Source organism: Magallana gigas, chromosome 6 (genome assembly GCF_963853765.1).
Source record: "Magallana gigas chromosome 6, xbMagGiga1.1, whole genome shotgun sequence".
In the NCBI taxonomy this organism is placed as follows: Eukaryota; Metazoa; Mollusca; class Bivalvia; order Ostreida; family Ostreidae; genus Magallana; species Magallana gigas.
In genome coordinates, this window is record NC_088858.1 from 34,390,382 (window position 1) to 34,411,960 (window position 21,579).

At 36.9% G+C, this 21,579-nt stretch overlaps 1 protein-coding gene across 7 annotated transcripts in view; it reads left to right on the forward strand.

Annotated features, from left to right (window-relative positions):
• The window catches only part of LOC105345667 (cytoplasmic dynein 1 heavy chain 1), a 40,543-nt gene extending 20,751 nt beyond the window's left edge, over window positions 1-19,792 (forward strand). The window contains exons 44-90 of one of the 7 annotated variants that reach the window (XM_011453917.4): window positions 69-225; window positions 349-567; window positions 884-1,087; window positions 1,274-1,441; window positions 1,880-2,113; window positions 2,345-2,519; window positions 2,607-2,760; window positions 2,960-3,125; window positions 3,355-3,518; window positions 4,034-4,220; window positions 4,511-4,774; window positions 5,000-5,304; window positions 5,445-5,727; window positions 5,944-6,123; window positions 6,323-6,476; window positions 7,108-7,303; window positions 7,968-8,085; window positions 8,298-8,513; window positions 8,751-8,889; window positions 9,036-9,136; window positions 9,265-9,449; window positions 9,756-9,825; window positions 9,938-10,084; window positions 10,210-10,299; window positions 10,412-10,472; window positions 10,578-10,831; window positions 11,058-11,189; window positions 11,309-11,403; window positions 11,517-11,697; window positions 11,797-11,872; window positions 12,008-12,168; window positions 12,367-12,478; window positions 12,741-12,925; window positions 13,091-13,204; window positions 13,321-13,491; window positions 13,617-13,718; window positions 13,834-13,952; window positions 14,170-14,276; window positions 14,472-14,641; window positions 14,758-14,781; window positions 15,783-15,975; window positions 16,449-16,591; window positions 16,887-16,997; window positions 17,271-17,328; window positions 17,699-17,795; window positions 17,937-17,948; window positions 18,372-19,792. In XM_011453917.4, the coding sequence (XP_011452219.3) occupies window positions 69-225; window positions 349-567; window positions 884-1,087; window positions 1,274-1,441; window positions 1,880-2,113; window positions 2,345-2,519; window positions 2,607-2,760; window positions 2,960-3,125; window positions 3,355-3,518; window positions 4,034-4,220; window positions 4,511-4,774; window positions 5,000-5,304; window positions 5,445-5,727; window positions 5,944-6,123; window positions 6,323-6,476; window positions 7,108-7,303; window positions 7,968-8,085; window positions 8,298-8,513; window positions 8,751-8,889; window positions 9,036-9,136; window positions 9,265-9,449; window positions 9,756-9,825; window positions 9,938-10,084; window positions 10,210-10,299; window positions 10,412-10,472; window positions 10,578-10,831; window positions 11,058-11,189; window positions 11,309-11,403; window positions 11,517-11,697; window positions 11,797-11,872; window positions 12,008-12,168; window positions 12,367-12,478; window positions 12,741-12,925; window positions 13,091-13,204; window positions 13,321-13,491; window positions 13,617-13,718; window positions 13,834-13,952; window positions 14,170-14,276; window positions 14,472-14,641; window positions 14,758-14,781; window positions 15,783-15,975; window positions 16,449-16,591; window positions 16,887-16,997; window positions 17,271-17,328; window positions 17,699-17,795; window positions 17,937-17,948; window positions 18,372-18,543 (7,126 nt within the window). In that variant the 3' untranslated portion in view covers window positions 18,544-19,792. Of the gene's footprint in view, window positions 1-68; window positions 226-348; window positions 568-883; window positions 1,088-1,273; window positions 1,442-1,879; window positions 2,114-2,344; window positions 2,520-2,606; window positions 2,761-2,959; window positions 3,126-3,354; window positions 3,519-4,033; window positions 4,221-4,510; window positions 4,775-4,999; window positions 5,305-5,444; window positions 5,728-5,943; window positions 6,124-6,322; window positions 6,477-7,107; window positions 7,304-7,515; window positions 7,712-7,967; window positions 8,086-8,297; window positions 8,514-8,750; window positions 8,890-9,035; window positions 9,137-9,264; window positions 9,450-9,755; window positions 9,826-9,937; window positions 10,085-10,209; window positions 10,300-10,411; window positions 10,473-10,577; window positions 10,832-11,057; window positions 11,190-11,308; window positions 11,404-11,516; window positions 11,698-11,796; window positions 11,873-12,007; window positions 12,169-12,366; window positions 12,479-12,740; window positions 12,926-13,090; window positions 13,205-13,320; window positions 13,492-13,616; window positions 13,719-13,833; window positions 13,953-14,169; window positions 14,277-14,471; window positions 14,642-14,757; window positions 14,782-15,251; window positions 15,267-15,782; window positions 15,976-16,448; window positions 16,592-16,886; window positions 16,998-17,270; window positions 17,329-17,698; window positions 17,796-17,936; window positions 17,949-18,371 lie in introns of all 7 variants that reach the window. The other 6 variants (XM_066087927.1, XM_066087926.1, XM_066087928.1 and 3 more) reach the window with 6 other exon arrangements.
• Window positions 19,793-21,579: the final 1,787 nt, after the last annotated feature.

Sequence of the window (21,579 nt, forward strand, 5' to 3'; positions counted from 1 at the left end):
GAATTAATTATTGATTGTGTCGATGTGTTTATAGTTAGATGATTCTAAATACCTGTAATCTTATGTAGGATCATTGACAATGTGAGAGGAGAACTTCAGAAGAGGCAGTGGATTATATTTGACGGTGATGTAGATCCTGAGTGGGTAGAAAATCTGAACTCTGTGCTGGATGAAAACAAACTTCTGACCTTGCCCAATGGAGAACGTCTGGGCATTCCTCCAAATGTAAGAAACTGATACAGATGAAGTTGCTGTTGGTGAAAAAAAACAATATGTTCATTTTCACGTTTTAGAAAAAAAGTGAATATTAGCTATTGAATTACTAGTATTTTGCATTTTGCTTTCTAGGTCAGAATCATGTTTGAGGTGCAGGACTTGAAGTTTGCCACCCTGGCCACAGTCAGTAGATGTGGTATGGTGTGGTTCAGTGAGGACGTCCTGTCGCCCGAAATGATCTACGAGAATTATCTCCAGACACTGAAGAATGTATCATTGGAGGAAGGAGAGGAAGAGACACCCAAGACACTTGGGGGAGAGAACGAGGAAACTCTGTCCAAAACCATTCAGGTATACATGTAGATCATTGTTACTTAATGGGCAGAATATAGATAGGGACTTTTCTATTGCAGTTCTGGTTACAAGTTTATAACTTCTACTGCACATTTGAATTTATCGGTTTTGTTATGTGCATAAATATACATGTATGATGTAGATGAAAAAAAAACCCACTACTGGCAGGTGTTTCGTGGAACAGTGTAATCATAGAATTATAGATAGCTACTGATAGTGTAGAATAACTGAAGTTAATGAATCAATGTACATGTACATTAAGTTGGATTTATCATTCTGCATACAATTGAACATTGTTTTTGCATTTGTCCAGGTTCAGAGAGACTGTGCCACCATCCTTTCTGCATTCTTCAGTTCGGACGGTCTGGTGAACCGTGCTTTAGAGTACGCCGTCAGCCTGGACCACATCATGGACTTCACTCGCCTCCGAGCCCTCAGCTCGCTATTCTCAATGATCAACCAGGGAGTCAGGAACATCTTGTCCTACAACAACTCCCATTCCGACTTCCCAATGCAGGTAACAAAATTACAGAATATTGAATCAACTTATTCATACGTGTATTGAAAACTCCAGAAATAATGACTGTCTTTATCAACTTGAGATGTAGCTTCAATGTACTACCGGTAGTATCACTAATCGTGAGTTTTCAGCTTTCTGATATGAATTTTTTATCTTTTTCAACATTTGAATTTCAATTTGCAGCAAGACCAGGTGGAGAAGTACATGACCAAGTACCTGATCTACTCCATCCTGTGGTCGATGGCAGGGGACGGACGTCTGAAGAGTCGGCAGGAGCTCGGCGACTTCATCAAGGGAATCACAGATGTCCCTCTACCCCCTACAGCCAACATGCTCATCATTGACTATGAGGTAATTGGCTCTTTAATATACTCTTCAAATAGGCAGAAATGCAACATAAACAATACTCATGATCAAGTTCAGTAAAATTGGCTTTTTGTGCATGTTGGAAATTTACACTAGTTATGCAGTTAGCTTAAAACAGCTTAAAATACCCCTGCACGCTTTGTAAAAAAAATTAAAACATGCCTGTGGTAAATCACATAGCTGGTATTTCATACTCATGCATATTATTAAACTCCAGAAAATGTGTACTTTACAAACAGCGTAAATAACTACTTTTACAATACTCAAAATCCAGTAAGTGTCAATTTTTTCCATCGGAAACAAAGGAAATGGTATACGGTATACAATTGGTTCTAAGTGAACTATACTTCTGTAGAGCTTTTTTCAGCAAAGAAACTTATTAAAATGTTGATAAATATTAAATCTGAAACTTCTTGTCAACAGGTGTCAATTTCTGGGGAGTGGATCCCATGGACTTCTAAGGTGCCAGTGGTGGAAGTGGAGACCCACAAGGTGGCTGCTCCTGATGTGGTGATCCCTACTGTGGACACGGTCAGGCACGAGGCCTTGCTATATACCTGGCTGGCCGAACACAAGCCCCTGGTCCTGTGTGGTCCCCCGGGGTCAGGCAAAACCATGACCTTGTTCAGTGCTCTCAGGTCCCTGCCTGATATGGAGGTGAATATCTTCCCAATGTTTACTTGAACATTTTATTAAAATCTACTTGCTATGAGAAATGTTTTGATACAGGCTGTTTAAAATGAATAGAGAGGAATTATGATTTCGTACTTGTATAATTGTGCATTTTGGTGATGAGGTATAAGAATGAATATTGCCATCTTCGAGTACATGTTTTTACTTTCTACAGTGATTTGGATGTTCTGAATCATTATTTTCTCTCCTTGACAGGTGGTTGGCCTGAACTTCTCTAGTGCTACCACCCCAGAACTGCTGCTGAAGACATTCGACCAGTACTGCGAGTACAAACGTACTCCTAATGGAGTGGTGCTGTCTCCCATACAGATGAACAAGTGGCTGGTTCTGTTCTGTGATGAAATCAATCTGCCCAACATGGATAAATACAGTAAGTAAATGCAGCCACAATGTCCTGTGTAATTGAGGGTGTCTGAGAGAGGTGACAGTATTGTTTTATTTTCAATTTTTTTTCCAGACACCCAGCGTGTTATTTCTTTCCTGAGACAGATGCTTGAGCATGGCGGATTCTACAGGACATCCGATCACACCTGGGTCAAGTTTGAGCGCATGCAGTTTGTGGGGGCCTGTAACCCACCCACTGACCCTGGCAGAAAGCCTCTGTCCCACAGGTAATCAGAAGTTGCCAAACATTGTTTATACTGATACATGTTGGTCATCAAATACATGTATTTGTATGTGGGAGGAATATTTGCATGTAGGAGAATTGAATTTTCTGGACTTTGTTACATAGGAGAGTTACATGCACTTCTGCATGCATTCCTTTCAACATTTACTTGTGTTTCTAATTGTCCTGCTGTGGTGTTGTAGATTCTTGAGACACGTCCCTGTGGTGTATGTGGATTATCCCGGACAGATTTCATTGACCCAGATTTACGGAACATTCAACAGGGCTATGCTCAGGCTGGTGCCCAGTCTGAAACCCTACGCTGAACCCCTGACCAATGCAATGGTGGAGTTCTACCTGATGTCACAGGTAACAATTAATAAAGGAACAATTAGATCCTTGGCTAAACTTTAAATGGCTGATTACCAAGCAAAGTAGTTTGCAAAATGATATGTATTTGTGTATACACTGTGATCCAGACAATGTATGTACTGTAGGGCACTCTATATAACAGATGATTTTATCCAACATAAATGCATTTTAAAATGCATGAATTATCTCATCAGTGCTACTAACATTCTGATTCTTTGTTTTGCAGGAGCGGTTCACCCAGGACATGCAGCCCCACTATGTATACAGTCCTCGTGAGATGACACGGTGGGTCCGCGGAATCTGTGAGGCCCTCAGGCCCCTCGATAACCTAGATGTTGACGGGCTGGTCAGAATCTGGGCTCACGAAGCTCTAAGGCTTTTCCAAGACAGGTAAAAATTCAAATTCCCTTCATTGGCACTGTTTGCAAATTTCAATGTTGTTTTTTTTATTGAATTAAGTAGATGATTTAGCAAAAGTATTCGTGCCAATGATTTACATGTACTGTGGAATCATTAAATTTCGTGGGGGCCAATTTTCGTGGATCGCTTAAATTTTACAAGTTCATGGGGACGTAATTTCGTGTATTCTGTTAAACTTACAAAGAAAATATGACTTTATAACACTTATTGATTAATTCGTGGAGGATGTGAATTCGCTGATGAGAGGTACCAACGAATTCCACGAAAATTGAGCCACCACGAAATCTAATGATTCCACAGTATTTGCCTGAACAATTTACACGGATAATGCATTTATTTTAATTGTGAAAGATGCTCGAGTTTCTGTTCGTTGTAATTTTAAGTTTCATCCGTCTTTTACGTACATGTATCAATCAACATAATGATAAACTCGTATTATTACAAAAAATGTGCTTAAATTCTATTCTTGATGTGGAAAATTTAAGGCTGATTGAAGACGAGGAGAGGAGGTGGACAGATGAGAATGTGGATGCTGTGGCGCAGAAGAACTTCCCCAACATTAACCGGGAGGCCGCCCTTTGTCGACCCATCCTATTCAGTAACTGGCTGTCCAAGGACTACATCCCAGTGGAGAGAGAGAGGCTGAGGGAATACGTCAAGGCCAGACTAAAGGTCGGATATTTTCTTAAGTCAATTCACTTCTTTTGATATTTATGTACACATATTATTACATCTGGATGTATATCCCATTTAGCATTTTAAACAGAACACAGCTTCTGCTAAATCAATACATAATATTCTGAAATGTCAAGCATATACAAATACATGTATTCCCATTAGAAAATCTTTCATAATGGTAATTTTTATTAAAAACCCAGTCTCACCTAAATGGTACATTTTATTTTTTTATTTAAGTATCACTTGCAGAAGATTTCTTATTTTACATGTACCTATACTTCTAGGTTTTCTATGAGGAGGAGCTGGATGTTCCCTTAGTGTTGTTTGACGAGGTCCTTGACCATGTGTTGAGAATTGACAGAATATTCCGACAGCCCCAAGGTCATGTGCTGTTGATAGGGGTCAGCGGATCAGGGAAGACCACCCTGTCCAGGTTCGTGGCCTGGATGAATGGACTGAGCACTTATCAGATCAAGGTCCACAACAAGTACTCGGCTGCCGACTTTGATGAGGATTTGAGAAATGTTCTGAGAAGATCAGGATGCAAGGTGAACATTTTAATTTCAGTTTTTGCATTAGGGGTAAATTTTATTGAGACAAAGGAATTGATATATCTGTCAATGGTATGAAATTTAGATTTTTAGGTATTTGTACACATATTAGCAGAAAACGGCACTAACACTGATAGGCCAATCAAATCTGACCTAAGTAGGACGTTCTAATTTTATTCAATGGAACACTTGTTTCAAATTATTATTTATCAATTGAAACAGGATGAGAAAATAGCTTTCATCATGGATGAATCCAACGTCCTAGACTCGGGCTTCCTGGAGAGAATGAACACCCTGCTGGCTAACGGAGAGGTGCCTGGCCTGTTTGAGGGAGACGAGTACACCACGCTGATGACCCAATGTAAGGAGGGGGCCCAGAGGGAGGGACTGATGTTGGACTCCGGGGAGGAGCTGTATAAGTGGTTCACAGGACAGGTCATCAAGAACCTGCATGTTGTGTTCACCATGAACCCCTCCTCAGAGGGACTGAAGGACCGGGCCTCCACCTCACCTGCCTTGTTCAACAGGTAAGAGGGTATTTTTTTTTTATTGTATTTACACCTGTAAATATCCTGCATCCTCAGAAATGTCTGAATTTTATTCTTGATGTTGAAATCACAATTTTGAATACTTGTATACTAATCAAATGCTTTTCCCCTATCTACAGATGTGTTTTGAACTGGTTTGGTGACTGGTCTAATGGCGCCTTGTACCAAGTTGGAAGAGAATTCACCAACAAGATTGACCTGGAGAAAGGCAACTATATGGCTCCCCAAAACATCCCAGTCATGTATAACCTGCCGGTCAACCCCTCACACAGAGAAGTGGTCATCAATGCCTTTGTCTTTGTCCATCTCTCCCTGCATCAGGCCAACTCCAGGGTCCTAAAGAGAGGAGGCAGAATCACCTCAGTAACTCCCCGACACTACCTGGACTTCATCAACCACTTTGTAAGTTTGTAAATTCAAACACAGTTGTAGATTTACATGGACAATACACTTGTAGATAATTAAAATGAATAAAATTCTTCTTTTCTAAGTCTTATACATAATCAGAGGAGTTGAAAAAAGTATTTTGCATCATTTGCAAAATTGTATAACACATATTCTGCAGCAGTTAATATGTAAAATAAAACATGACTGTATATTCGAATTTGACCACAACAGGCCAAGTTGTACAATGAGAAGCGATCAGACTTGGAGGAGCAACAGCTTCACCTGAACATTGGTCTTCAGAAGATCAAGGAGACAGTGGAACAGGTGGAGGAGCTACAGAAGTCGCTCTCTGTAAAACGGCTGGAGCTGGAGGAAAAGAACTCGGCCGCAAACGCCAAGCTCAAGCAAATGGTAAGTCCGTCAGCTAACCCCATAAACTAGTTAGTGTATTACATATGCATGTACAATGAAAGAATTTGGTAAATGCAGAGAGTTAAAAGTTGTTTTCACTTTAGGAATTTGAAACATACAGCAGACATTGGCATAGAAATTTGTTTTCAATTGTGGACTCTGAGAAGATGAATTTATAATATTATGCGTCTCATTGTAGGTCAAAGACCAACAAGAAGCTGAAGCCAAGAAGGTAATGTCCCAGGACATCCAGACGGCCCTGATGGAGCAGACCAAGGTCATAGATGTGAAACAACACGATGTCAAGGCGGACCTGGCGCAGGTCGAGCCAGCCGTCATTGAGGCCCAGCAAGGTCAGTTACAGTGGGGAAACCAGGGAGGGGAGCAATGGTCAATTGTGATAATATTGTAATTATTTATGAAATATAGGTAGTCTGTGAATTATTGAATACACTGATAATGTTAACATACATGTTGAGTACCATAACTGATGTATTCTCTATGAAAAATTTCATCATTTTGTTGTCTTAATTTAATAAATACCATGATGCCCATTTAAAAAGTGTTGGTTCTTTTAGACTTGCTTGTTGTCAGAAAAAGAAAAATACTTTTTAATAAATCGTAGAAAGCAAAAAAAACAACGTGCATATTGTTTTTATGATTTCAATTATTCTTGTAAATCATGTATTTCATTAGCTTTGCATGTAATACAATTGAAAAGTAAAAATTGTGTTATCAATATCGACATTAATATACATGTATATGCACAAAAAATATCTCGATGTAAATATTCCATAAATTTTTTTGTTAATATTAGAAATATAACTTTATAGTGATCAGCATGCAGTGAATATATCCTGTACATGTAACCTGCATATGACTGTCCTCCATATATGCTTACTATCATTTAGTTATTTTTATTGTAATTATCTTTTACTTTGTGCATGAAGTTTTCAATCTTATTTTGTCCTTGTTTTAACCTAGCTGTTAAGTCCATCAAGAAACAACACTTAGTTGAGGTCAAGTCTTTGCCCAACCCCCCACCAGTTGTGAAAATTGCCATTGAATCTATATGTACCCTGTTGGGAGAAACCGACTTAGAGTGGAAGTCACTCCGCGGTATCATCATGCGCGAGAACTTTATCTCCACAATTGTCCATTTCACAACCGACGACATCTCGTAAGTTCTGTTTATATCCTCGTGACGGCAACCTTTTCCTTCCACATGAATTCTAGAGCTAACAAGTGAGAGTTCAATTCATGAAGGAAAGGTTTAACCTTAATCTACCATTGTGTAGTGTGCTAACAGGTAGAAATTCATGTGCAGGGAAACTATTGCCAATTTTAAAGCAAGTTATTGCACTATTCTCTCTTTTCATCTCTTAATGCTAGCGGTTAAGGGTATAAAGAAAAAAGACTTGGTCGAGATTCGTACCATGAGCAACCCGCCTCCAGCAGTTAAGATGGCTGTGGAGGCCATCTGTTTGCTGTTGGGGGAGAATGCACAAGACTGGAGAGCTATTCGAACTAACATAATGAAGGATAGTTTTGTTCCTAACATTGTAAAAATGCAAACGCAAGACATAACGTAAGTGTAATGGAAGTACATGAAGTGTATTTTTTTATTGAAGAATTAAACAAACGAGTTATGAAATTGTTTATGTTTCATAAATACACTGTAAATGCAAGATTGTTACAATGCTCGACTACTAAGACTATTAAGAAAGGATGATTTGTATTTCTCTTCATGAGACGTGTTATTTTGTTGATTTGAGGATCATGCACTACCCATGTCCATCAATATTATTTTGGTACAGTGTTCATGCTCTTTGAATTTTTTTCAGGGATGAAATTCGTTCAAAGATGAAGAACAAGTACCTTTCTAACCCAGACTACAACTACGAGAAGGTGAACAGAGCCAGCTTGGCCTGTGGTCCTATGGTTAAATGGGCCATTGCACAGGTGTGTAAGGAGGAGGTTTAAAATAATTCTGTATGAGATGATGGAGAAATATTTATATTTAATGAGAATAAGATGCTTGTAAAATACATAAGTTGAAACAAAACAAAAATTTTGCGAGAAAATTTAATGATCAGGGTGATATAAATCTCTACTTTTTTTTTAATGATTTGTAGGAGATTGTTTTTATTTAAATTGTTACTTTGCCCACACAGATTAATTACGCTGACATGCTGAAGAGGATTGATCCACTGAGGAACGAACTGAAGGACCTAGAGACACAGGCCCAGGAGAACCAGCAGAAGGCGGAGGAGGTGAACAAGACCATAGCCGGCCTGGAGAAGAGCATAGCCCGCTACAAGGAGGAGTACGCCTTGCTGATCAGTCAGGCCCAGGCCATCAAGACAGACCTGTCCAACGTGGAGGCAAAGGTGGGGCTATATCTGAATACATGTACAGACATAAATAGAAAGAAAACAGGAAAGTTCCTGATGAAGAAATTGATGAAATATTTGTATGTAGTTTTGGTATAAAATAATCTGAAAAGCTTGTAAAGGCAGAATATCTTACACAAAAAGGATACGAAAAAAATAATAAAGTTGTGAGTAATAAATTCGTTATATTTTGTAGAAAAAAAATATCTGTAACATTGATTTGCTTCTTTTTAGGTGGAGAGAAGTATTGCCTTGTTGAAGAGTTTGGATGATGAGAAACAGAGATGGGAGTCCAGCAGCGAGACATTCAAGAGCCAGATGTCCACCATTGTGGGAGATGTGCTCCTCTCCTCAGCATTCATGGCATATGCAGGTAAGTCTATGTATTGATAGACTGTATATAACACCGCTATGGTGATGACATTGCAAAAGGAAATGCATCCCGACCAGAAGTTATTAGTTGTAAGATTCCATCATTGTAAGAACTGTAATTTTAGTGTTTTGTGTTGTACTTTGTAGGGTACTTTGATCAGCAGATGAGAAGGAACCTATTTACATCTTGGACATCACATCTGCAGACTGCCAGTTTACAGTTCAGGAGTGACCTAGCCAGAGTTGAAGTATGTACACGAAAAATAGTATTAAAGTAGTCTCTAACATTTCTTATGCATTGTTTGTATTTACGTCATTTGTACATGTATCATTGTGAGAATGTTGTCATTTTGATTGGTCTCTGTTTGTGTTTTAGTACCTGTCCAATGCAGATGAGAGGGCCAGATGGACCGCCAATACTTTGCCGGCTGATGACCTGTGTACTGAGAACGCCATCATGTTGAAGAGGTTCAACAGGTACCCCCTGGTCATTGACCCTTCGGGACAGGCCACCGAGTTCCTCATGAACGAATACAAGGAGAAGAGCATTAAAAAGACAAGGTATATAAAACTTTATAAAATATTTGTTGAGGATTTAAATTTCGTTATTTTCGTTGGCAGTATAAATCAACGAAATTAAATCCATGACGAATTTTTAACCCAAGTATTAATGATTACAAAGAGATTACGATATGATGATATTAAATGCCAATGAAATTTTATTTGGTTTAAAAATCATGAAATTTTGACTCAATGAAAATATGTGCATCAACAGTATTGATTAGAGAGATATTAGCAATTTACATGTATATAACTGTATGTATATGTCACTAAATAGATATGATATCTTTGTATCTTTGAATTCAGTTTCCTGGATGATGCATTTAGAAAGAATCTTGAGAGTGCAATCAGATTTGGAAACCCTCTACTTGTGCAGGTTTGTAAAATCCAGAGCATTTTCATATGCTTTTACATTGTTACAATTATGTTATGAAACATTAACTGAATAGAGTTTTCATGCATTGGTACATTTAATCTTTGAATCACAGGATGTGGAGAGCTATGACCCTATCCTGAACCCTGTGTTGAACCGTGAGTTGAGGAAGACTGGAGGACGTATATTGATTACCCTGGGAGATCAAGAGATTGATTTCTTCCCAAAATTCACCATCTTCCTCTCAACTAGGAACCCTAATGTAAGATAATCTCAATGTAGTGTCTGTATTCTGTAAGCAGTAGAAAACATATTATGTTTTGAATTGGTATGCTGTATGTTATTGACCATGACCATGAAATAATTTTAATTTTGTTTTGTTAATAGGCTGACTTCCCTCCAGATTTGTGCTCTAGGGTGACTTTTGTCAACTTCACAGTAACCAGAGGAAGTTTACAAGACCAGTGCTTGAACCAGGTAATATGTTAAATCAACTCGCACACACTGACGGACATTTGCAGTTGGTTTTAAACATTGTTTATAAAAGAACATATGTATACAATCATGTATATTGTTTTTCCCTTAACAGGTGTTGAAGTCTGAGAGACCAGATGTTGATGCCAAGAGATCAGACCTTTTGAAATTACAAGGTAGGCAGTGATCTGTTCTATGCATTTATATTAAAACAGTGTTGATTATGATTTTATGATCACGTGCATGTACATGTATATGTACACTGTATTTGTGTTTTTCAGGTGAATTCCAGTTGAAACTCCGCCATTTGGAGAAGTCCCTGCTCCAAGCTCTGAACGCCTCTAAGGGTAAGATCCTGGACGATGACAGCATCATCAGTCACCTTGAGACCCTGAAGAAGGAAGCGTCAGAGGTGGCCCGCAAGGTGGAGGAGACGGATGTGATAATGGCGGAGGTGGAGACCACGTCCCAGCAGTACGTTTCCCTGGCCACTTCCTGTAGCAGCATCTACTTCTCCATGGAGGCCCTCCAACAGGTAACAAGAAAGTGTCCACTCTCTTTTTATAAGACATTTATGTCAATTTATTTTACAGTGAATTATTTTGTATGAAGACCACAAAATAAAATGTTGGTAAAATCGCCAAGTTCAGTTACTTCTTTTCATTTACCATAAAATATTTGCAAGATATGCTTATAAATGTGCTTACAGTTGTCACTGTGACTTAAGTATGCAATCATTTCGTTGATTTTGTTGTTTCTAGGTTCACTTCCTGTACCAGTACTCGCTACAACTGTTCCTGGAGATTTTCCACTCAGTGCTGCAGAGTAACAAACTGACCGGGGTCAAGGAGTATGCTGCCCGTCTCTCCATCATCACCAATGAACTGTTCCAGGTCAGTCAGTGTGTTTATACATACATGTACAATGAGATTAAATCCTTAGTTTGCATACCTGTACATGTGCATGATGTATATCCTATATTAAACATTTTCTATTTGGATATGATTTACAGGAAACATATAACAGGGTTGGAAGAGGCATGTTGTATGAAGACAGAGTCACTTTTGCCATCCAGCTGGCTAGAATCTATCTGAAGGGAATGCAAAGGTACAAAAAAAGTTGCACCGAAAAAAAAATAGTTTGATTAGTTAGGGACCGTTTGAATTGAATTTACTGAACAAAATCGACTGTAAAAATAAATGTGTTGCCATGAATTTCAGTGAGTCAACCTATGAGGACGAGTTTATCATGTTCATGAGGAGTCAAGAGGCCCTGCTTGGACTTGGGGAGAAATCTGCGCCCCAAATTAAGGGGTTATCGCCACAGCAACAGTCGGCCATGATGAGGCTCACCAAACACCGAGCTTTCAAAGACCTTGTACAGAAGGTCAAGGATAGTTCAGTAGGTTCCAAGTTTAAAGATTTTCCCACCTTAGGTTTTATTGATGTTGATTTCTTATTGCATGTAGTTTTGCATTACCCACTGAATTTGATATTTCAGGAATTCCAGTCATGGTTGGATAGTGCTACTCCTGAACTGGATGTTGTACCAGTATGGAATGAAGATAAATCATTCAGTAAGGAAACAAAACCTTTTAATTTCGGAAAGAGATATTTTGCACTCTGTCAGGATTTTTTGTACATTTTCATTCAAGCCTTGCCCAAAAGATGATACAAACCGTAGTTACAATGCTGTGTTGTTTTGCTTGTAGGCCCGGTCTGTAAGGCTGTTCATGGACTGTTGACCATCCAGGCCTTTAGACCTGACAGAACCACATCCATGGCTCGTGTGTTCGTGGAGAAGGTCCTCGGAAACACCTTCTTACACACTGCAGAAAAGGAGCTTCAGCTGTCCTCCATTGTTGAGAATGAGGTGATTTATCATGATTTTTAGCTTTAATTTGTGAAGAATAAAACCGAAGACCAAAAATTTCTGTCTAAATATCAAGTAATCCAAAGTAGATTGTTTTTCTTATATATTAATATCTTTACACCTGTACCACCAGTTCATAAGCATGTAAAGGTTACATCCTATGCAATAGAATTTCTAATAATGTTAATATTTCACCAGATAAAGGCCAACACCCCTGTCTTGATGTGTTCCGTGCCAGGATACGATGCCAGTGGATGGGTCGATGACCTGGCTGCAGAGTTGGGAAAACAGCTGACATCTATTGCAATTGGTACGACACCTGTTATCTCTGTCAATTCATACAAATGTCCTTGTGCATAATTTTAAATTGAAAAAAAACAATACATCTAATGCAAATTAGATGTGCATTGGGGACTTAAAACAACAAAAACCTGCATTAGGCCATGAACTTTAACATACATAGACAATGAACTTCAACATAGAAATACATGTGTATGGTTAAATGTTGATGCAGTAAGTTTCAAAGTTTAGGTTTCATTACTGATGAGAATTCATGTTTGATCCATTGTTAGGTTCGGCTGAGGGATTTACCCAGGCTGACAAAGCCATCAATGCCTCCAGCAAATCAGGTCGCTGGGTCATGCTGAAGAATGTCCACCTGGCCCCCAACTGGCTGGTGTCCCTGGAGAAAAAGCTCCACAGTCTGACCCCCCACCCCAACTTCAGGCTGTTCCTGACCATGGAGATCAACCCCAGGGTAAACAATACTTGTAGATCCAAGTTTTATGAAATTTGGTGAAACATAGTGAAGAAGATAGATGTTTTTGTAAGGAGAAAAGTTTTGTAGGTTTCGGATTTCCTTTGATGTTTTGAAAGTAGAATGTAGAGCAGTTTATGAGTTGATTTGAAAATATGATTGTAGCTTCCCTCCAACCTATTGCGAGCTGGACGTATCTTTGTGTTTGAGCCCCCGCCAGGAGTATCAGCTAACTTGTCCAGGACTTTCAACACTGTTCCAGCATCGCGCATGTGCAGGGTAGGAATCTAACTTAATAATTCCATAAAAGAGTACCGGTACATGTAAAATAGAATTATTTACAATCATATGTTTCTGTGCCAAATGTAATTTGCTAATTCTGTGTCTGTTGACAGACTCCCAATGAGAGATCCCGTCTCTACTTCCTGTTGGCCTGGCTCCATGCTATTGTACAGGAGAGGATGAGATACACGCCCCTTGGATGGGCCAAGAAGTACGAGTTTACTGAGTCTGACCTGAAAGTGGCCTGTGACATGCTTGATACCTGGATTGACTCTGTTGCTATGGTAATTTATTTTTTGATGGGAAATAACAAATCTGCTTTTCGACGTATAAACTATGACATATTATATTTAATCTTTGTTTTATCATCATACATAGATATAGTACATGTATTTGCAATTATTTTCAGGGACGAACCAATCTTCCTCCAGAAAAAGTTCCATGGGATGCCATTAAAACTCTGCTTTCGCAATGTATTTATGGAGGCAAAATCGACAATGAGTTTGATCAGGTATGCAGTCATGTACCTGTATTGCAGAATGTTTGATCCATTCATGTACTTTCACGAAGTTTAAGTTTTGAAGCTTTTCTTATACAGTATTAATATTGCATTTGATATTTTACAGAGACTGTTGACCACTTTCATTGAGAAGTTGTTCACACCCAAGAGCTTTGAGGGTGAATTCACTCTGGTGGGTAATGTAGATGGACATGGCAAGAAGATCATCATGCCTGATGGAGTCCAGTAAGACCACTTTTATAATCAAAACTTGCATGTATTAGAACAAAAGGAATCTTTAAAAATGGCATATCAAATTTTTTTTGAGCTAACTTAAAAGAAAATCTGATGCAAAATTAGGATTGGCTGAAATTGCTTGACATTGCACTATTTTTGATACACATTGTGTCCTGTGATTATTGCTGCCTTGAGGTGTTGTTAATGGGTGGGTGTGGAATTTCAGGAGAGAGCAGTTTGTACAGTTTGCTGACGTCCTGGAGAATGACAGTCAGACTCCGGCTTGGCTGGGTCTGCCCAACAATGCCGAGAAGGTGCTGAGAACAAATCTAGGTAGGCTAGGTCCAAGTAGACTACAGCATGCTTTTATTTTGATGTAATTGAAAAAAAGACAAAATTATTTGGTTCGTCCTAGAATTGATTTACAATGTACAAAACGTAATATAAATAACTGTTGTATGCTGATGATATAATCGGAGAAAAAACAAGAGGAGATATAGCACATGTACATGTGTTATTCCCTTACAGGATCCAACCTGATAGCGAAGTTGATGAAGATGCAGCTGATGGAGGAGGATGATGACCTGGCCTATGGGGCTTCCCCCGACGACGAGGACAAGGTGATGGCCGACGGTCGACCCGCCTGGATGAGGACCCTCCACACCTCCGTGTCCACCTGGATGTCCCTGATCCCCAAGGTAAAGGATTGTCTGCCATTCAGTACTGCTTACATGTTCACTTGTAGAAATTTAAGATATATAGTTGTTGATAAGTAAGAATTTACGTGTTTATGTTCATCTTAACAATCTTGCAGATTTCTGTTTTTAAAGAAGGACAGGTTAGACTCCAGGCTTGAATTTTTTTCCTTTTAATCATATGATGTACATGTACTATGCAAATTGGACTCCACTGGATCATATATGTATTATCTTTTTTCTAAGTTTCAATTCAGTCTATGGAAGCTTTATATTGCAAACAGCCTTACATATATTGCATTGGATTGAACAGCAGCAAGTGCAAAGTATTATAGCAATCTTTGCTGTGAATCAGTTACAATCTTTCTTTTTTTCATTTTTTGTTCCCTGTATCATATTTATACATATTACTGCAATTGGAATGTTTCGTCTATCATCTTAATATGCATTATAGGTTTCAATTTCAATTACATTGTATAATTTTCATTACATGATGAACTTGATTTTTATCACGTTAATCATCTCATTCACATTTCTCTATTCATTCAAGTACATGTACATGCTCATAGATTCCTTTATTAACTTTCTTCTGTAACAACTAATATCACTACAGGATTCATTGGATTTGGTAAGTTTGTAAAATTTACTTTCAAAGGACCCTGATGAAAGAATTTTCCCCTCATGTCTCATGAAAATACCCCTGTAGTCCCAAGTATTCTACGTACTGCACCTGCTTTCAATTAAGATGATAATACAAGAGGAACCATATTTAACCATTCCACAAAATGAAAATATAGATTTGATCCTTCAGACCATATAATTACATGTAAACATGTTCTACAAATTCTACAATTCATTCAGCACTTTGCATTAAATGCATTGCACACTATTACAAAGACAATGGGCTTTATTAGAGAAAGGGTATTTCTGTTTAAGGTGATTTTTTGTTCAATTTTTATTATAAATTTTGATTAATTTATTTTAAATTCTGGTGGACTGGGATAAATTTCTCCATCTGTTGATGCAATAATACTAACTTTAATAATAACTGAATTAATACATAACCTGAGTATAAACTTACAGCAAGTATGCATATAGTACTGGGTTATTTTTCCTATGTCATCGTAATTTTAAAATTTTACAGGCAGTTGGAGCCCTGAAGAGGACAGCTGACAACATCAAAGACCCCTTGTTCCGTTTCTTTGAGAGAGAGGTCAACCTTGGGGCACGGCTGTTACAGGACATACGCCAGGACCTACAGGACGTGATGCTGATCTGTCAGGCTGACAAGAAGCCCACCAACCACCACCGCTCCATGATGGCTGACCTGTCCAGAGGTACAGGCCTAGTCTGTTCTATTCGTTGTCTTATATTTCTTCATTGTAACATATAAATTGACCTGTTTTGGGTTAAACAGTTGGACAAAAGTACATGTTCCTGTTGAATGAAAGGAAATAATTTTGTTTGTTAATTTGTATCAAAATTTACACAACTTACAAAATTAAGTACTGTGAAATCATTAGATTTCGTGGTGGCTCATTTTTCGTGGAATTCGTGGGTACCTCTCATCCACGAAATAACATCCATCACGAATTGATGAATTAGGGTAATAAAGTCATATTCCCTTTTGTAGATATATATGAATATACGAAATTACGTCCCCACGAACCTGTAAAATTTAAGTCATCCACGAAAATTGGCCCCCACGAAATTTAATGATTCCACAGTAATCAAGTGTGCCTTTTAAAATCGGTGGTCTTGCCCTCTTGTTTGAAGTGATGTGTCAAAATAATGTCAATGTTGTTTGTAGGTATTATCCCTCAGTCGTGGAGAAGATACACAGTACCCCAGGGTATCACTGTGATCCAGTGGATCACCGACTTCTCCCTCAGAGTCAAACAGCTCCAGGCCATAGTCCAGACCACCCAGCAGGGGGGCACCAAGGAACTCAAGGTACAGGTCCTGGTACATAGTGGGGGTCAACATCAGGTCAAATAGGGTCATTACAGGGGTCAACATCAGGTCATATAGGGTCATTAGATGTGGTCAACATCAGGTGATCCATATGGTAATTACAGCTGGGCAAAATCAAGTCAGTCGGTCATATGTTATTATCTGAAATGTTGGATTCTCATTTTGTAGTGCAATTAGGTTTTGATAAATTTATAACGCATCATACCAAATAGTACTTTTGTACATTGTTTTTAGGATAATGCATTTACATGTGTATCTTGTTTTCTGTTTGTAGAATTTCAATGTATGGTTGGGAGGCCTGTTTATTCCTGAGGCCTACATCACCGCCACCAGACAATATGTGGCCCAGGCCAACAGCTGGTCTCTGGAGGAGCTCTACCTGGATGTAAGTCATACTACTTACTAAATGTATCTTAATAGATATAATGTTTTAAAAGGATGATTGTCACCAAACTTCTTACCTGGCATACTTATGAATGTCAATGAGCAATTAAGTTTTAATTCAACTTGTACTTTAAATGCCAATGCATTGTGATTGAAGCAGTAGGAATTTGTTGTTTTTAACAAATGTATACTGCAAAAGTATTTTGTGATATACATGTACATATTTATTGATTTTTTTTTCACTGTATTCACTGATATGTACCTTTGTTTACAGGTGAGAGTCTTGGATAATGCTGGGGAGTCGATGGATGCCTGCAGCTTCAGTGTTAAAGGTGGGAAATGGTGCTCATGACCAGAATCATGCTTTATACAAACAAGAATTTTTAATCTTACTGCCATTATAATAGCTGTTTACAATGTTTAATTGATTCCATTGTATATGATAATACTTTTCGTTTATGTGTGAGTTAGGGATGAATAACAAAGTGGTGAAAAAAACAGTTGCAATTATTAAATGTAAATGCATGCAAGAAATATTCAGGTTGATGTTAATGTATTGTACCTATCAATGACTTTAACATGTTGGAGGTGTACCGGGTATGTAAACCTCTGTAGCGAAATTTTGGAAACATCAACTGTTGCTATCATTATAAATCCTGAAGTATATCAAAATTCTTAATGAAATTTTCATTAATATTGTAGGTCTAAAGCTTCAGGGAGCTACCTGTAAGAAGAACAAGCTACAGCTCAGCACCACAATCTCCACCGAGCTGCCAGTCACCCTGCTCCGCTGGATCAGGTGTGTACAAGATCTCTGTCAAACTTCTCTGATTCTGATCTCTGTAGATACATATTTGTTTTATATTGTGCACCTTTTAGTGATACATGATGAAGTTTATCAATGTGTACAGTAGTGTTTTTTCTTCTTTCATTCTCTCAGTGTCTATACCAGGTAATGTGACTGTAGTTGCCTTGTAGTTTCGTTGTTCACTTGCCCTATACTGCCTCAGTTTGTCTATTGTGTCCTTCAAATTTGTCCCTGTTCTGTTATTATATAATCAAGAAAAAGTGGGACGGAATTTCCATGTTTGTACAGAACAAAAAAAAACACATAAAAAACCACATAAATACTGTGCTAAGCAAGCCTGAAATTATTATTTTTTTGACAAATTAAATTATTTTAGAATTATTATAATGATTTCATGTTTCTATGTGTAGCTTCAATTGTTTGCTGTGTTGCTTCAGAGCCAAAAAAAAATTACATTAAAATCACAAGAAAAAAATTGAGTGCTTTTTCAAGGATTTGTGATGAAGCTTTTGCAAAAATCTATATTTTATCGTTTGTGGTTCTGACGGAGCTTATGTTGTTTTCCAGGACCGATGCAGACAAAGTGGTGGCGGGTAAGGTGACCCTCCCAGTCTATCTGAATGCCACCCGCTCCCACCTACTGTTCACGCTGGACTTTGACACAGAGGGAGAAGGGTCGGGCAAGGACCACAGCTTCTACGAGAGGGGAGTGGCCATCATCTCCTCAGATCTGGGATAAATGTGACTAATAAACTTTAGTGTTGTCTGACTGACAGTAACCTAATGTTTTGTCTAGCATATGAGAATGTGCATACATGTATTAAGACATTTAATGGTAAAATAGCATTTGAAAAAAAGGATTTTTGATAACTGTGAAAGATCTTTATGAAAATATTATTTATTGTCTATTTTTTTTTTTTTGCATTTGCACAGGAAAATGTAAAGTGTACATTATTTTAGTTGCTAAATTTGATATTAATATCATAAATTTAAATATTATGTTTGTTTTGTGGCAGTGGGTTTTGAACTTGAAATATATTTTATTTGGATCAAGTGTTCAGATTTGTGTTTCTCAAGGTGGTATAGGACACCTGTCGATATTATTGTTAGTAATAGTACATAAGCAAAATACTTTAACCAATTTAGTTTTTTTCAAATTTTAAAATGTTTGGCCAAAGAATATACATGTATTTTTAAAAAATTGTTGGAACGGTAAGAATTATAAAAGCTTCAGACTTGCCTCTTACAGATTGTTAGATAACACTCTGGGAAAGAAAACATTTATAGAATTATATTTGATTTAATTGTTCATTTCAATATGAAGTACAATGTCACAATATGGAGGTGTCCCATACTACATGTACCTTAAAGGGACTTGGACACGATTTGAGATCAAATATTTTATTTTTATTAATATGTATAAATTTGTTTACTGGTGCATTTTAAATGATTGACCAAAATATTGAAAGTTAAAGTCAAGTTACATGTACAAGCGAGATACAGAGGTAAGAATTGATTGTTATGTAAACAAAGCTCGAGTCTTATAGTTGTTTACAAAAATGTAATGTAGAGAATTGCCATTTTTAGACAAAATGACATGTGAAAAACAATTTAAACTAATTCAATATCTTCATAAATACTATTATCAACGAAAGAAAGTAACATTTGATTGAAACTTACACCAATACAACACAATTATGTAAAAAAAAAAAAAAATGACAATATTTGAGCTCTGTTTACAAAACAAAGAATTATGAACTCTGTATCTTGCTTATAACTTGATATTTGACTTCCCAATTTTGACATAGCATTATGAACTTCAATATTTATCATTATAAACATTAAAAATGGAAAAATAAAATTTGAAAATTTTATGTCAAATCGTGTCTAAGTCCCTTTAAATTTTGGAATTTTTTTAATATCTGATGTATTAGAATTGATTAATTTTGGTAAGGACTATCTTTTGCTTATTAAATATATCTAGCTTGTTTTTTGTTTTTCCATACACTTGAAGCATTGCTTTGTAAGAACTGTAAACAAGAAAAGACTCGCGATTCTGCATTGTTGATTACAGTTTATAACCAGAGAATGACGTATACTGATTCATTATATTAGCTGTTCCACTGTAAACTCCTATCCAAGCTCTATCTCCACAGTTTAGCTTCACTACCGTCATTTTGCTACAGGGAAGGAATGTTTTAGAATTCAGCTCATGACAGTGGCTCCATGATTTAAACTTGTCATTAACAAATAGTGAGGTGTAGGCATATTGACCTCCCCATGCAAGAATTGTCCAGTCGAACACGTAGATCCCACCGCTAGGGGCCGTGAAGATTCCGGTAGAGGCATCATAACCCAGTCCTTCGTTCAGACCAACGTCTTCAAATACGATTTTTGTATTTTTGGCAAGGTTTCTTTTATGATATTTTAAACAAACATCAAAAGCAACCACTCGATGATCTGAAAGTAACGTTGAATACATGTATAAAAACAATATCTATCAAAGAAAGTAGGTCAGTTTTATGTGCTAGAAAATTAATTTAAAATTTTATTTTCCAAAACATTACAACAAATATTGTATTTTTTTAAAGTTAACGATGTATATGTAGAAATCTTTGACAGAGTCCCATTATCCATTTTTTGTGATTGTGTTCATTCAGCAAGAAATGTGTTGCATTACAAGGCATTATCAAAGCATGCACGTATTTAAAGAAAAATTAATGTATTTAGATACTATTGGTATCGTTTCTGCAGTTGTTTCTGACAAATCCAACAGCTAAACAAGTTTCTTCCACGCTTTTGTAATCCTCTCTAAATAATTTCAGACATGGTTTTGGTGACACTTTCTCACACAATCCCCATTGTGTAGTAACCATCAGTATGATAAATGTCAACAACATTCTGAAACTTATCAAATATGGTCACAAATTAAAGAGACCTAGGCATGATTTGAAATCAAAATTCTATTTTTTATTTATAAAACTTTTAAAATGTGCATTTTGAGTGATTAACCAAAATTTGAAAGTAGAAAACAAGTTACAAGCAAGATACATAAGTAAGAGATCGATCATTGTTACATAAACAAAGCTCGAGTCTTATATTTGTTTAAAAATAATGCAAAAAAAAAGAAATCCTATTTTTGAAATGACTCGTGACAAAGAAGATAAACTGATTTAATGTTTTAATCAATACAACACATAATTAAACAATATCGAAACTCAAGCTTTGTTACAAAACAAAGAATTTCAACATATACCTTGCTTGTTTCTCGATATTTTGCCTTCAAATGTAAACGAAGCATTAAAAATACCAATATTAACCATTCTAGACAGTAAAAATCAGAAAATGAATATAAGATTTTTTTTATTTTTTAGTAAATAGAATTTAGAATAAAGAGAGTCGACCTTTCACCTGTTGAACAGAAAGATGTACATTCTGATTTTAGATGTTAATAATATCTTACTGAGTATTTTTGGGGTTAGATGCAAATATTTATGCAATTATACGTCGTTTGGTCTTTATGTATTAATTGAGACATTTAAAAGGATTTATGATCAGATAAAATTGAAAGCAATGACGAAGTATATCCCAAGAACAAATCATTTTTTTTGGTTATAATTTACTGTATTTTATATTTACAACAAACCATTCACTACTTGAACTTTAAACAAAAATGATAATAATAAGTACTTACTTATATGGTACCCTTCTAACTAAAATTTTTTAATGTTCTATTTATTTGATAAATCAACGTATATATACAATGTAAGTCTTT